Source organism: Pyxicephalus adspersus, chromosome 5 (genome assembly GCF_032062135.1).
Source record: "Pyxicephalus adspersus chromosome 5, UCB_Pads_2.0, whole genome shotgun sequence".
NCBI classification, from domain to species: Eukaryota; Metazoa; Chordata; class Amphibia; order Anura; family Pyxicephalidae; genus Pyxicephalus; species Pyxicephalus adspersus.
This window is the reverse complement of record NC_092862.1, coordinates 44591625-44607099: the sequence shown is the minus strand read 5'-3', so window position 1 is coordinate 44607099 and position 15475 is coordinate 44591625. Positions and strand designations below refer to the sequence as shown.

The 15475-nt window shown below is 37.7% G+C and overlaps 1 protein-coding gene across 2 annotated transcripts in view; it reads left to right on the top strand.

Moving 5' to 3' along the window:
• The window catches only part of CABLES1 (Cdk5 and Abl enzyme substrate 1), a 58064-nt gene that overhangs the window by 21913 nt on the left and 20676 nt on the right, over window positions 1–15475 (top strand). For both annotated transcript variants that reach the window (XM_072411322.1, XM_072411320.1), the window contains exons 2-3: window positions 13443–13514; window positions 15367–15459. In XM_072411322.1, the coding sequence (XP_072267423.1) occupies window positions 13443–13514; window positions 15367–15459 (165 nt within the window). The remainder of the gene's footprint in view (window positions 1–13442; window positions 13515–15366; window positions 15460–15475) is intronic.

The following is a 15475-nucleotide window of genomic DNA, read 5'->3' as shown; positions in this document are numbered from 1 at the left end:
AAACCGGAGAACAAAGAGAAGTGATTTGGAATAAATTGTTATTCTTTTTAAAAATGATGGGTAAAATTTTTGTGAAACAAGTACCAAAAAAATCCCCATACCCTAAATAGTTTGCAAATAAATAGGGGATATGGTACTAGGTTTATTACAACACTCCTTAATCACTGTATTTGTGTGTGTATAAATATATGTATATGTTTGTATTGTTTTGTAAATGGTGCTATGGTTTATAATTTCATGCTTTTGTGAGTAACATCCTTACCAGATTTTTGCAAATAATCAAGTACATACATTTTAAATTGATTTGTTTTGTTCTACAACACAGACTGATGTAAAAGCATATAAAATGAAGCTAAATGTAAAAGTATCAGGAAAACTATTTGTGTTATGTATTACATGTTTCATCTCTCCAGTATTTGTTAAAAAATAAAATATTAAGGGACACAATATTATTGTACAATAATCGTGTGCTAACTTTGCAACTTTTTAAACTTTAAAGGTGTGCATAGGCCAGTAACAAATGTAAGACATCTGACCTATTCATAATCACACTAAACTTTTCTTGTCATGATTTTCAGATTTGCTGAATTTTTGATGAAGTTGATTTTCAGTTGTTCACAACAATTTGTTTAAAGAGGTCAGATGACTAGTATACCCGACACTGCTTACATCATGCAAGCAGATTTTTACTGGTGATGCTTTGATGATTTTTTTTCTGTAAAAAAAAAAGTTGTTGCCTTTACAGAGTTTCTGAAAGCAGAAATACCCTACTCTGTCAGTGCTATCTTCTAGCAGCAAGACTGGTTCACTTTTTTTTTTTTTTTAATGTTTTATTCTTCCATTCTGGAAAGGGAGAGTCTGGCAGGTTGTTGTAGGAAACATAAACTGCAGATAATTTTAGCTTCGGGTTAGTTTTAACTTATGAAAGTCTCTAGGTTTAAAGCTGCTATGTGACCCAGAAACTCACCTTATCTGGGTGTTGCTTGTTTACCATATATTCTGTCACCGCATTCATTTTTCTAGTTGAGTGAGCACTGACTTAATGCATTACAATATATTTAACACTTAGAGTATTTTACTATACACGGATAGACATCAGTAGATTTTTGGTATTGCTACTTCTTCAGGGCTAGCGGTAAACATTTATGTCTATATTATATTTATATTCTATGTTATACAAATATTTATATTAAATTAATATCTTAACTCAAACAATGTAAAAATATTTGCTGCCATTGAAAGTTTTTTGTAATTTCTGTTTGGAAAGGGCAAAAATAAACTGTTGATCTTGCCAGGAAATTCAACACTGTCCTCTGTTCTCTCTACACTTATTATCCTCCTAGGTATAATTCTTTACTACAGAATATGTGGCATTTGTAGAGATTTGGGAGTAATAGTGGTTAGGTAGCTTTAGCAAAAGTCACCAACGCCAACCAGTCTACACAAAAAGCTGTGTGTTCTCAATGAACTTAGGGGATACATTTCTGTTCTGAGCATCCAAAAGCCGTTCTTCTATGTGGTCTTTCACAGGGTTACAGAAACCATGGTTGTGGAGTTGGAAGCTATTCTTTGGTACCTGGAACCCTACCCTGTCAAATCTTAAAATCAACTTGACTTCAAAACTCCAAATACATTTTTCCATTCATGAAAATGCACATTTGTAGTAATTAATTTTTCTAATAGGACTGTTCCTTATTTTAATGTGAAACAATAACCTAAACACATGGTTAAAGTGCATTTATTGATACTTATAACTTGTGTTACTGTTGTTTTTACAAATGGTTTCTATACATGCCGTGTATTTCACATACCACTGTACAGCCTGGTAGTCCATTCTACTTCCTGATTACATCTCTGCTGAAGGTGGAGTAGTGACACAGAACGTTTCATTACTGAAGCAAGAAAAATATGTGGCCTGCTTGTCTGTTTATTGTGACATTTAGTGGTTTGTCTGAAATTCTGAGTATTTTTAATTCCTGAACTAGCATCAAAGCTGTTTGCAAATGATGAGCAAAGATAATGTTTGCAGTTACATATTTTTGGACGTACCTGTGCTTCTGAAACCTGTCTGACAAGAGGATAGGTTGTGTCACATGGCACTGATAGTGTTACTTGGAAAATTAAATAGGTGCTTTATTTAAATGACTCCTAAACTAGGATTCTGTCTCTGCCAGACAGAGGCCATTTCATTCACTACAGGAACCATGGCTGTAATACATGCCATTGTATTGGCACCTATGGACTCCTGCCACTGAGGCCCCATTTTATCTAACAGGGATGCACTGATATTTTGAGACCTGCAGGTATGTGCTGTGACTTTTTTGAGCACATATACCACCAGTAGAAACTGTTCCCTCTTTTTTCTTTATTATGGATTATGAACCTATACTGCAGCTTTATTGGGTCACTTACAACTTTTCAATTTTAAAATTCAGCTTTTAAACTATAAACATTTTTTTTTTTTTTTTGCATTTTCTAAACCATAATTGAGAAGATAGATTACATTATAAACTGAGAATTTAGATGTCAGTCTTACCCAAAAGTGTTCTTTACGGGAAACTCATAGCTTTTAGCTCCAAAACTTCCCCGTAATAGCAGCTATTGTCTTTCATAAGGCTTTGGCAATGTTCACAGCTAGAATTCCCAATTATTCACTCTTCAGTTAAAAGGCTTAAATATGATATTGTGAGGCAATTGTTGAGAGAAAATTGGAATATAATATCTGTGTCCCATACCATAGGTCAGAGAAATTGTAGTCTTTCCAGCTTGGTTTGTACATGCCTTAAGTGGATTGCTTAGGTTATTGCTTTCTCCTGAGATCTCTCATCTCCTAGGATCTATCCTTTAATTTGCATTTCCAGTAGATTTTGAAGGAGGTAGGAAGGGTCTGTTTGAGAGGAAAGGAGGATTTGTTAAGTATATGCCTTTGGCCATATTGTTACTTATTGTCCTTATAACCTTAAACCATTAATGAACACATTGTTCTTTTGACAGAAATTCTATTGACAGAAATCAAACACAAATTGTGCCTGACTTCACAATACAGGTAGTCCCCAGGTTACACGAGATAGGGATTGTAGGTTTGTTCTTAAGTTGAAGTTGTATGAAAGTCTGAACAGCTACATTTTATTAATAAGTGCAATTAGGGCAGATGTTTGTCTACACATATTATTAGGCAGTGTGGTGTCAGTTACTGTAAAAAAAATCCTCACTGTGAGTTAATCACAAACAAAGCAAAAAAAAAGATTTATGGAGTCTAGACATTCATTAACTTCTGGAGCAAGCTGTGCTTTGATATGCAAAAAGAAACAGCTGCAGAGTTTGTCTTGGTCATTAAAGAGTTAGAAGATGCTACAGATCAGCTCAGTTCTTAAGATCACCCACAACCTCAGCTGTGTTTAGCAAAAGATGTTGGATGTTCTTAACCCGGGAACTGCCTGTACTATACCTTGTTAGGATGAATTTTTTTGCTTCTGTATTTCCTCACACCCAGAACTAGAAAACTTGACATGCAGACCTGGCAGGAGATTGTAAATGTTAAGTGCTTTTTTTGATGCAACATCTCTCATTTTGTTATGTAGAAATCTTTGATTAAAGCCTAACCATACCCAAAATTGAAAGGCAAACTCTGCTTTTATAATTGTTTGTATTCACTTATCAACCTGATTGCAATCAAAGTGGTGGGTAGAATAACTGTTTTATGGGCAAAATATGCTTGTACACTCTACTATGATTAATTCCTCTCATCTCTAAAGTCATCCTGTGGGAGGGCATGTGATGTCCAAAATAGGAAAAACATATTGCTAGACTGCATTTCCCACAATTGCAATGTAAGCTTATAGTTACGGGAAGTAGCTGGTGAACAATTGTATGACCTCCATGTTTTACCAAAACCCCAAAAGGCATTAGAGATTTACATGATTGGGCTTTGAAAATAAAACTGATATTATTGTTTAAGTAGTGAAAACAAAAAACATTTGCATACTGGACTTAAGTAGTGATGGTGATAATAGCCCTTTGTATGCTGCTTTCACCTTGATTCTTGTCTATAAGTCCGCCTGCAGGAGCCCTGTATAAAAGCTGTTAGTGGGAGTATTTTGACAATGAAAACTAATCTACTGAATTCTTGCATATTTGTTTTGGGCACTTTGTTTTAGGAGATTTTGTTTGCCGTTTAAAACAAAACACTTTTTATAGCCCCTATATGTATGTAATTACCAGCTTGCAGGTTTGTACCAAGTGAAAATGACTGTTTTCGTGTTAACCTGAAAGTATTTTATATGAAACAGGAAAAAAAAATAATTGGACATTGGTACATGAGGCAGTTTTCAGGTTCAGAAGAGCTTCTTTATTATGCTTTGGAAAACTCTTGTCCAAGACCATAAAGGCCCTCAGATAAATTCTAATCTAGTATGTCTTATGTTTTGGACAGTCCCACCACATTTGCATAGAAGGTGCCTAAGACCTTGCATGACCTCTTGCAGAGAATAGTCTACAAATCGTCACAATGTTGTCTCAACTGCTTCAATTCTTCTCCATCTTCTTCAGTTTGGGATAGTGTGTTTTTTTTTGTAGTATGTCATCAAACCATAGAATGTTCTTCCAATAAATGTCAGAGTCCCCCATGTTCATCCTGGTGAATATGGAAAACATGCCATGTGATGAGTACTGCATTATGTGAAACCTGACCTTTTAAATATCAAGAGGGCCAGTAGAGGACACAATACATCTACAGCTAAAGTAGATAGATGACCTCTAGAGATCCAGCATTCTAAACCTTCTGTCCTGACATCAGATATTGAAACCTACCACACCTGTTACCTGTTTACATATGTTAATCTCTTTGTAGTGTATAATTAGGGGAAATTAGACTTCAGGGATTTTCTTCTTAGGTAAGGACGTATATTTTTCTGTTTTCTGAGCAAATAGTGCAGACTCTTGTGTTTTCTTGGCTGCACTGCTGTTGTACCAGATGCTCAAAACTGTCTAAACAGGTGATACACAATGCTAGTTTACAGAAGGTTTAAGAGAAAAAGAAACAGAATTGGGGCCAAATATTCAGTTGCTTTTTCTGATGTTTTCCTTCTTTTGTCTATTGGTTTAGCCATAATGGTTGCATTTTAAAAAAAAAAACACGTATGTAAGGAGTTTATGGTTAAATAAAAATAATTACTGGTGATATGTGTAATGAATCCCCTCAAATCTTATCTTATTAGACCAGAATTAGAAGTTTGTTACTGCCAGCTGTACTTTTTGATCTTCCTCCCTACAGACAATCCGCAGGGATGAGCTCTAGTTCCCAGTTAAAAGCTTGATTGATTCCTGTAGTTTAGTGGTCCCCAACCATTGCGACAGCAGGGCCTGGTAACACAGAATAAAATTTTGCCATGGCCCGGCAATGTACAGTTTACACTATTCTGCTATTCTCAGCTGGTGTGCTGTCAGGTGGCAGAGCTGCTGGGAATGGCAGAGAAGTGGAAGCCTTACATACATTGCTCTGCCATTCCTAGCAGCCCCTGTATAAGCAGTGCGAGGAGAGCTGCCCGCTGGTTGAGCTCCCTCTATCACACTGTCACTAGCTTTGGAGCAGTGTAAGGAGGGCCAACTGCTGCAGTAGCTTTTGCCACCTGTCATTTGCGGCCCCCAACTCACCAGCCAGGGACTGGCATCGGTCCGCGGCCCGGGGGTTGGGGACCAGTGCTGTAGATGATCTCCTTCTGTCACCTTTAAAGGCTGCTAGACATCTAAAGTTCATCTCATTCAATGCATCACTTATTTTCTTGTTTTTTATTCCTGTTGTTCATACCAGCTCAGACCAAGTACCAGGTTATCAGGAAAAAAAAGTTTTTTGTTTGCTTGGGACACCTTTAAAAACATGGTGGACACTCCACACTATTCAGACCTTTCCATAAAATGTTAGTTCTATCTGAAGTGCTTGATGGGGCCCAGGAGCTCTGACTTTAGTCAAGTTCTCACTTGCTGCTTAGTTGCTCTGTGTCAGTAAATTAGAAAGTACTTAAGCCAAGAACAGCAAACAATTTGTTTTCAGGGGTATTATTTCTTCCTCTCAATACAGATTTCCTTAAAATTTTACCATACACTTTTAACATTTCCTGGAGGAGTGATTTCTCTCTAATACAATAATGGTCTACCAGGGAACTTTCTGGAAGTTTTATGTTCTTTTAGGGGTTTTGAATTAGATATGGTGTGCTCAAGGGTGATTATGGGTTGATCAGATGTAAGTGTCCCAAATTTTTATTCTGCTTTTACAGTGGACCTTCTACAAAAATAGTGTTGACTAAAGCTTGCGGGGCACCCTACTGAAAAGTGAAAAATGTTCCTATAAAGGGTAGAGTCAGAATCATACTCTCATTTAATCATTGGGCATGACCTCAGCGGTGTTTCCAAGTAGTCCTTTGAAACATGGAGCTGGTGAAGTCAGGTGAGACACTCCTCTTTTAAATGCGTCTTCTGGTAAGATTCCTCCTGACTGCATTCCATGGGAGTTTATTCCAGTGAAGTTATCCTTGTCTAGGCACTGCAAGAGCATGACATTTTTCACCTGCATATAGTAGGTGATTTGAGAAGGAGAGGAGGCCCAGTCTGTGTAAAGGGACCATTCACTGAAGTTAAATTTTTAATTTACTGGCCTGTATCTTTTCTTTAAATAATAAAAAAAAAAAATCAAACTTCTTATAAATGTTTTTATTATTTCTGTACTTCTGCTAACCAGTGTTTTATCTGTCAAATGCCCTTGCATGTGGAAGATATAATTGTGCAGGAATTGTACAGTCCTATCCTTTTATTTGTCTGCACTGGAAGACAAGTTAATGTGATTTTTTTATTTGGTTTAGCTTATACACATCTGCCAGGCCTAATGCCCATGCATGTAATTCCCACAGTGCAGCCAACACAGATAACACTCCTCCTCTGCTTACAGGCAGACCCACCTTTTGGCAGGTGTCTATGTTCTGATAAAAGCAGCTGGCGCTTGCTTTGATACATCCCGGATTTCAACAGACTTCCTCTGATTAGCCTGTTGCTAAGTGACAAAAGAGAGTTAGAAGTATCCTCTTAATATAATGTTGTTTTTACCTTCTATTTGTTTTGGGCTTTGAACTGTGTTGTCTTTATTATCACATTTTTATTTTATCAGAGAAGGGAACATAATGATAAAAAGATAAAAAGGTGTTGTATTTATACCTTGAAGGTAGTGCTTACTAAGTGGAAAAATTGTGACAGCTGTGTGGATTTAACTCATGATTCATTATATATCCTAATCCATCCTTCTAGCTTTGTATTTAAATGTTTAAGTCCATCTCCAGACAAAATTGGCCCACCCTACCCTGTTGCCTTCAGCACATTTTCAATTTTCTTACCTTCTAAAGCAGTGGTCCCCGACCTTTTGCAGGTGGCGCACAGACTCCAGACCGCACATGCGTGGGGAGCCGTGTGTCGGTCAAAGAGAGAGAAACTTCCACCCATAGTGACGTTATGATGTCAGAACCCACCAGAACAGAATGATGGGTTGTGTCCAGGGACAGAACCTGCCCTGAGCATGAACTAAATCCCGCCGAAGGTGTTCTTGACTGGGTCCCATGCCATCCTAGACACTCCTTCGTCCCTGTGCGAAGAAAGTGCCAGGTGCCGCCATTTTTTTCGGTTTTCTTCTAGCTACATCACCCGATCCCGCACTGTAGGTGCAAGATCGGGTGATGTAGTCTGCTATAAAGGAGAAAAAAAAACCTGCGCATGCCCAGTGTAGCAAAAAAGCTCCTTCTGCGTTTTCTGTTGCCAAATAAGTATTTGTTTTTATAGCAGAACTGTGTACCCAGCCCTGGACTTAAGAATGCTTTTTTTGTTGAAAGTTTTATTTCCCAAGGTGTTAAACACTTTGCTTATTGTCCTGGAAAGATCAAAGCCTGAAAGGGTTAGATGGTGCTGGAAAGAAATTGTATCAGCCCAAATAAATGTTTTACACAGTGTTCTGGGTTTAGTATTTGTTCATGCAGTTAACACAGTTTAATTCTAGCAATCACAACATATTTTAGGAAATTCTGGAACAGCCCAGAATTTTTAGGGCAATGGACTGTGTTTTTGGAAGGGATTGCTGAGATATTATAGTTTTACGGAGTCCCACCACCATATTAAAGTAAAAATTTACGGATCATGGGTCAAAACTTGTATTTAATGTTTATTATTGTGTTTTTTTTTTTAAATTGTAGAACGAACAAAACAAGTTTAACAACTTGAATGAGGTTGCAGTATGGTCCCCATTTCATGGTACCAATTTTAAAAGTGGAATAGCTGAAGATGCCGATCCCCCAAGAATATAAAACTCTAATAATGGTGATACACCAGCAGTATCTCTGCATTCTGCATAGTGCTAATGTTACTTAAAGGAAAAAAAATATATCATTGAGCACTTTTCTGTGGTGCTCATTAAATGTTCCTAGACGCTGGGTATTGTGTCTGCATTTTGTGATTTTATTTATTTTCAATTGCATTTATATGTTATCTCTTTAAAGAAAATTAAACATTTTTTAACATTAGTAGAATGCCTTGTATTTTGCCTATTTATTATAACCGGTAGAGCTCTACTTTCTCTGTTTGACCTTGTCTTTCCGCAATCTACCAAATAGCGAGGCAAATAGCCAGAAACCGTGACATAAAACAGGCATGTTGCAAACTTTGTGAAGTTGTTGAACTCAGCAGTACGAAATCATAGACCCTCATCCGGAGAAAAGCTAAATTTATCCCAAACACAAAATGTTACCCATGCTAACCGAGTGTTAATTATGTTTGAATATGTGCTGTCTCTGCCTTGGTTTCCTGTCTTGTGTACCCTGGTCAAGCAAAGCACTGATAAGCCTCTGATAATAAATAACATGTTGGTATCCTGGCTGGATGTGTTGAGGAGGAGAGGCATTATTGTTTTAGGAAAACATTACTGATCAGGATAAAAACAACTTAAAGACTTCTTCCCTTGACTTCTTTCTGTCTCACTCTTGTGTTTTGAATATTTCCCAAGGTAGCCTAATTCCAATCCTATCTATACTTCTGCTTCCTTTTATAGCAGGCAAAATAAATGTATAGCTTCCTAGATCCGGTTATACAGATAAGAAAAGTAAGGAATTGGACTTGGGTTCAACTCATTTCTAAAGGATCTGTGGACCCAACGCTTTTTTCCTGTGCCTTGTCTATTACTGCCGAAGAAAGTGGGGTCTCACTTGTCCTGCATCATCTCTATAAAAGAAAGCCATCAGGGGGACATATACTTCCTTGTAATAGCTGCTGGGGTTCATTGAGATTTCATGATTAAAGAGTGTTTTAATGTGTTATTATTTTTTTTTTTTTTTTTTTTTTTTTTTTTTTTTTTTTTGCACCTACCTATAATTCAAATATTGTTTATGTGCATCCAAAATGACCACGTTGCTGTTTTAGTACATGTGGCCATTGTGCAACTGAGTTTTCCATCCTGTTCAAAATCTAAACAAATAACTGCAGAAGCTTGTTAACCCAACATGGTGCTTGTTGTATGTTCATCTTTGCAGTCCTGGAGCATGCTCCTTAGAATATATATATATATATATATATATATAGAATATATATACACCTAAATCTTTTTAATTTTAATCTGCAGGCTGCTTTTTACAGCTACTACAACACTTTCCCAATCTTTCCCACTTTCCCAATCACGGCAATAATTCTGCATTTTAGACAGGATTTCCCATGATCTTTATTTCATTGCCTTTGACTCGCAGTGTGTTTAAATACAAAGCAAAGTTTTTAAGCAATACACAAGCTCTAATATAAACTTTTCCATTTGGAACAGATTTTAGAAGGTTTGAACAAGTGCTGTGGTATTGCCTATCTTGGCATCTGCAGATCGTAAGGGTGTAGAAAAAATACTTAAAACCTTTTCCAGTATGTATTGCTAATATGAAAAGGATATTTTACAACTAAACCCTAAAGCTCTCTTCGCAACTGTGTGTTGCAGTTTTTTTTGGTAAAATGATCATTTTATAGGGCTTTACTATAAACAAAGTAAGATGGATTGCAGTGCTATTCAATAAGTCTAACCAGCAGCATGCATATGTTTTAGTGTACCAAATACACAAGAACTGTGTATTGTGGTATGATGCACTGGGAAATCTACCCTATAAAAGTGCTGTTACACGCGGCCTTCGTACTTTTGATACATCTGCAGAGCAAGGTGGGATATAGGTGAGGTAGCACTGTCTGAATTACCTCTAAGGCTGCATACACACTTGCAATGGTTCTCGTCCAATAATCATCTCGGGGCTGTTATCGAACGAGAATCTGGCATGTGTACAGCGCCCATCGTCCGAACGACTGTCCTGGCGGATCCACAATCGATGGATGATGAACGATCGTAATGGAAGTGAAGGGAAGAGAGCGCAGCGGGGTGCTGCTCCATCGTTCTCCTCTCCCTATAGAGCAGAACTGTGCTGTATGTACAGCACTCGCTCATGCATTGTGTAGTCATTGGAAAGGATTGTGAAAGATCCTTTCCAACGACAATTATTGCGTGTGTGTATGCAGCCTAACTGAGAATCGATAGATGATTTCGTAGATTTCATGTCCAGTTGATGATTTTGTGTCCAGAATTAGATTAGATAATGAAGGGAAATTACACAAAATACCAGCATGTCAGCGTTTACACAGAGCTCCATAAATCCAAAGATTTTAAATAGAAGATTTGGCCAGAAGTACTTTTGGACTACCTATCACCAGCTGGTCTGGCTGTAAAGATATTTCATTTTACCTAATTAACATTTGCCACTATAAGCAATGGAAATCAATTATGTAAACTTTCAGCATTTTCTTACATCAACTCAGAATATCCATACCAATGAGCATATCATGCCCTTTGCATTGTGTTATTAGGCTGAACTCCAGGATAAGCAAATAGCGTCTAAATACAAGAGGCTTGTATGGTATTACTTGACTATTGGCGTGCTTCTTCCCGACCTGTTCAGTAATCTAGTATTGAACTTTTCCTCAGTGCAGGAGTTGAAAGGGTTAGAACCCCTGTCACTTGTCCTTTAGATATACACACATAAATAAACCTTAATGCATGTGTTACTGTGAAGACTGTAATACACAAGTGCAGTGTTCTCCCCGGCCCTTTTAGCCAGGTGCACCACCTGGCACTTTTCAGTAAACACCCGGCTGTTTTTGGGTGGTTACAGAAGAGTTGGGTCACAATACAGGGGCTGCCACCCGCCTACAGTTTCTTCCCACCCGGCTTAAAAAAATGTCTGGGCTAAACACTGAAGTGTGTCTTACCTGAAAGCTCTTTCTAAAGAGGCATTGTGTGCAAAGTGAGTGCAGTAATGTTATTACATTGTGTTTATATTGCATCACCCTGAAGTTCATAGATGTGCTTTTTTCACCTACCTATTTATAAAACCCTTTTCCTTTCCAGCATATTTTTCTTTGTAACCTTATTTAAGATGAGCTGGAGCTTTCCTGTGAAAAGGTTGCATGTGTGTCGCTTGAATAAAAACAAACAGTAGCGGCCTTAGTAGTAAAGCCAATCATTGTCAGTCTGTTAATTGTAGTCCGTGTACACAGGCGCTCTGAAAGCATTTGTTGACAGGACAATACAGGGGAGGACAAAATAGAGACCGGTGCTGGAAGAGTTGGCAATATATCAACTTTACACAAGTACAGCACACACTTTTTCCAACACTTTACAGAGGAAAATATAATCCAGTAACATACTCCTACATAATAACAGGCTTTCAAAATGTCATAATTGTTATGCAGCTGAAATAAGGCAGAAAGATAGGCCTGTGCAATACAGGGGATCTCTTCATTGTACTGCTAAGATTGCTAAGAATCACCTTACGGCCATTACAGAATTTTGTGAGGTGCAGGATAGGGCATAATAAAGAAAGCCCATGCAATGGTGCAGCATTACTGCAGGTCCCTCTGTGACTTATGTTACAGCACTTGTTCCTGTTAATCAGTTGCAAAACCCGTGATTACTTACAATTAGCATGACTGAGATATCCGCTCTCAAGCACAGCTATTAAGGTCCATTCAGCCACATTTATGTTGTAAAACACATGGCTTGTATGAAAGCATACCACAAGTAAAGGACAAATTATTTTTTGACTTCTTCACATCCTTTGCAACACAGAGGATTGCCTAAAAACTGGAGCTAAAACATGAATTTCATTTTTTTTAGCTTTTTGCACTGGAGCAACTGTCAGCCATTATAGAGGGCTTGAACTGTAAAAACTGTGCCAAAAAAAGCAAGCAGAGGTCAAAGGAGTAGTAAGAGTTATGCTAAGTACACATTCACAAATACTGCTGCTTAAAAACAATCATTTATAATCCTTTCAGGGGACAATTTAGAAGAACAGTTCTGGAACGATGACTGTACAGACAACAGCCAAGCAGTTTGTTTTTTTTCTCCTTTTTTTGGAAAAAGAAGGGAGGACAATAGTGTAACAATACCATTTGTGTGTGATTCAATACAGCGGAATATTAACATGGGGGGGAGGAGACAGCTGTACACACTTTTGCCCAGGACGATCATTAATGATTACGAGAAGTGATGAAAATGTAGTGTGAACACAGCATCCATAAAGCTTAAATTGGCTGAATGACCACAAATTCCTCCAGGCAGACTCCAAAATCTGGTGTCTCTTAGTTAAATGACAGAATTCAGGTCTATCCAGCAAAATAACATGCATACCATGCATTTCCCCATGCCATGTATATGATACATGGTCTTCAATAGAAAATGCAGAAAAAATCCTTAAAAGCACCACTGTTATGAACAAATCCAAAGGGAGATTTGACAAGGCTAGATAAACTAATGCAATATTTCAGGTTTTCCTACTACATTTCATCTGTATGAATATAGCTTTAATGTTTTTGGTATGATATACTTTATACATTGTGTGCATTATGAAGGGTTTTATTATTTTAAAGATCTTAAAAATCACCAAGCCAGTTAATTACAAGTTCTATCTGGCTGTTCTGGTACGAATTGGCATATGTATCCCGCTTTTTTTGCTCTCCATTTCCATGATCATTATTGTTTTGTTTTTTGCTGTTTCAGCACTCTATGGAAAGTGACCTTTATATATTTATACCTGTAATAAATTTAAACAGATTAAAATGAGAGCTGGCAATAAATTCAGATATCGCCCCAAAGCTAGAGACCTACTAATATAGAAATGCCAGCTTCTCATAGCTCACTAAAGCCCACCATCACTGTAATGGAGCATTATTGGGGTGTCCAAATGAAACTCATTTATTGAAATTAGAATTTGCCTCATACAGCTCCTGGGTTACTCTAGAAGAATAGTAAAGCTGTTGTGTATTTCCCTAGTACAATTTAGCTTTACCCTGTTACTATGTCAGTTAATGTTTTATTTTTTTTATTTTACCTCTTTCAGGAGACGTCTGATCTCTCAGCGGTCTTCACTGGAAACACTTGAAGACATTGAAGAAAATGCTCCCTTGCGGAGGTAATGTTTTTTTTACATCTATTACCTTGGGGATGAAAGTTAACTTGTGTTGTGTGGTTGCTGGAAGATTGAATTCACATGATGAGTCCTTTTTAGCTTTTTGTGACTCCAGTGGCCAAGGGCTGGCCTTTAAGTGGTTTTTATTTTGTCTGGTGTATTTAACTGAATTTGTATTAAATTAATCTATTTTTATTACATTTACCTTATTGGAAAGCAGTGGTTCTTTTCAACTCGTATAACTTTTGCTTTTGTCAGACCTTGTGAACTGACAACAGCACGGAGGCTGAATGAAATTTGTCTCCTTATGGCCTTCTTTGAAAAATTGAATTACACACTGTTTGGCACCACTTCAGCAGGAAATATCTCCAGTTTTTCTCACAAAGCTTGCCGGCCTGTATTGTCAGTGGCTGGCAACATCACCGTAATATGACATAACATTACTCTATTACTTTCCCCAGGAATGGTGCTAATCAGACTTTTAGAGAATGGCAACAAACTCCAGGTACAAAAAATAGTATTAAAGCTGTGTAATTATTTACAAAAAAATATATAATATAGTACAACTCCAGGAGATACTTTTTTTTCTTACCCAATGTTCAATGCTCATGTATAATTGTTCCCACCTGTCAATACTTGATTTCCATGCACTTTCCTGCTGCTCCGGTAAAACCCCAAAATCCTGGGTTTAGAGGATCATACAACCTTCTGGCAGGATGCAGTGCTTGGGTCTGAACTACCAGTGACCAGGCACTTCGTCACCAGGAAGAAGATGATATTCTCTGTAAGTCCTGTGTCAGAGCTTACACAGGGTGTAGGACACAGCACTCTGGCAGAGGGGGGTGGGAAAGTGTAAGAAAAGTATTGGTGGTTGAGATTTTCTTTTTAGGTATATTGAAATAAAGCAGATCCTGGTTTGGGAATATGAATAAGCAAATACTGATACTATGACAATCAAAGAAAAAAAGTCAGATTTACTACTCAATGAAGAAATGTGGTTTGATGCTCCAAAAACTTAAAGTGAAACTAAACTCAAAATAAAAAAAAAAAACACTTGCCTTTAATTGCACAAATCTGTCAGGAGGTTTCTTGGGTCCCGCGTTGTCCTAGTATCTGTCTTTGGCAGAGAGGGAGCACCGGGCACCGACATCTTCTTCTGGGTTCTTCTTCCTACATCACATGATCTTGCACTGCGCAGGTGTGATATCAGGTGACGTAGATGGGGGGGGAAAAAGATTGCTAATCTCACTGCGCATGTGTGAGATCCACAATTTTTTCTTTTATTAAAGAAAGTGCTCCTTATGCGCATGCCTGAGATAAGGGCATGTGCAGAAGGACCAGGATAGAGCCTCCCAGGATGCGGGACTTGGGTATCTCGGGAGGCTATGTGCTCCATTCTGTCCTTATCACCACAGTGACCAAGAAAAAAAAGGGGAAGTCTACCCTTTTCTGTAAAGTAAACCCTTTTTTGAATTTGGGTCCGCTTTAAAGTAAAACTAAATCTTTCTTGTAGCAACCAATTAGATTTGAGTTTTCACATGAAACGCCTAGCTGGAGCAAAAGCAGATCTTAGCATTTCTGTGCTCCATTTCTCCTAAATCGGAGCCATAGTTTCCATGGAGGTCCATCTGTGATGTGTTTCATTGGCTGTTAATTTAGGTGAAAATGGAATTGAAAAGGCTGATGTGTTGTGATGTATTTATTTTTTTAACAAATGCATTAAATGAGGGGAAAAAACTGTGCCATGAGAAACGATTACATTGTTGGGGAAATACCTCCTAATCTTTCCTTCCTGTCTTTGTGTACACATGCCAAGAAAAGTCTCACTTTGGGCTTTAATTGCCTTATTTTTCAGATGTCGGACACTGTCAGGTTCACCCAGACCAAAGAACTTCAAGAAGGTCCATTTTATTAAGAGCATGAGGCAACATGACACAAGGAGTGGCAGGTAACACTACAAACAA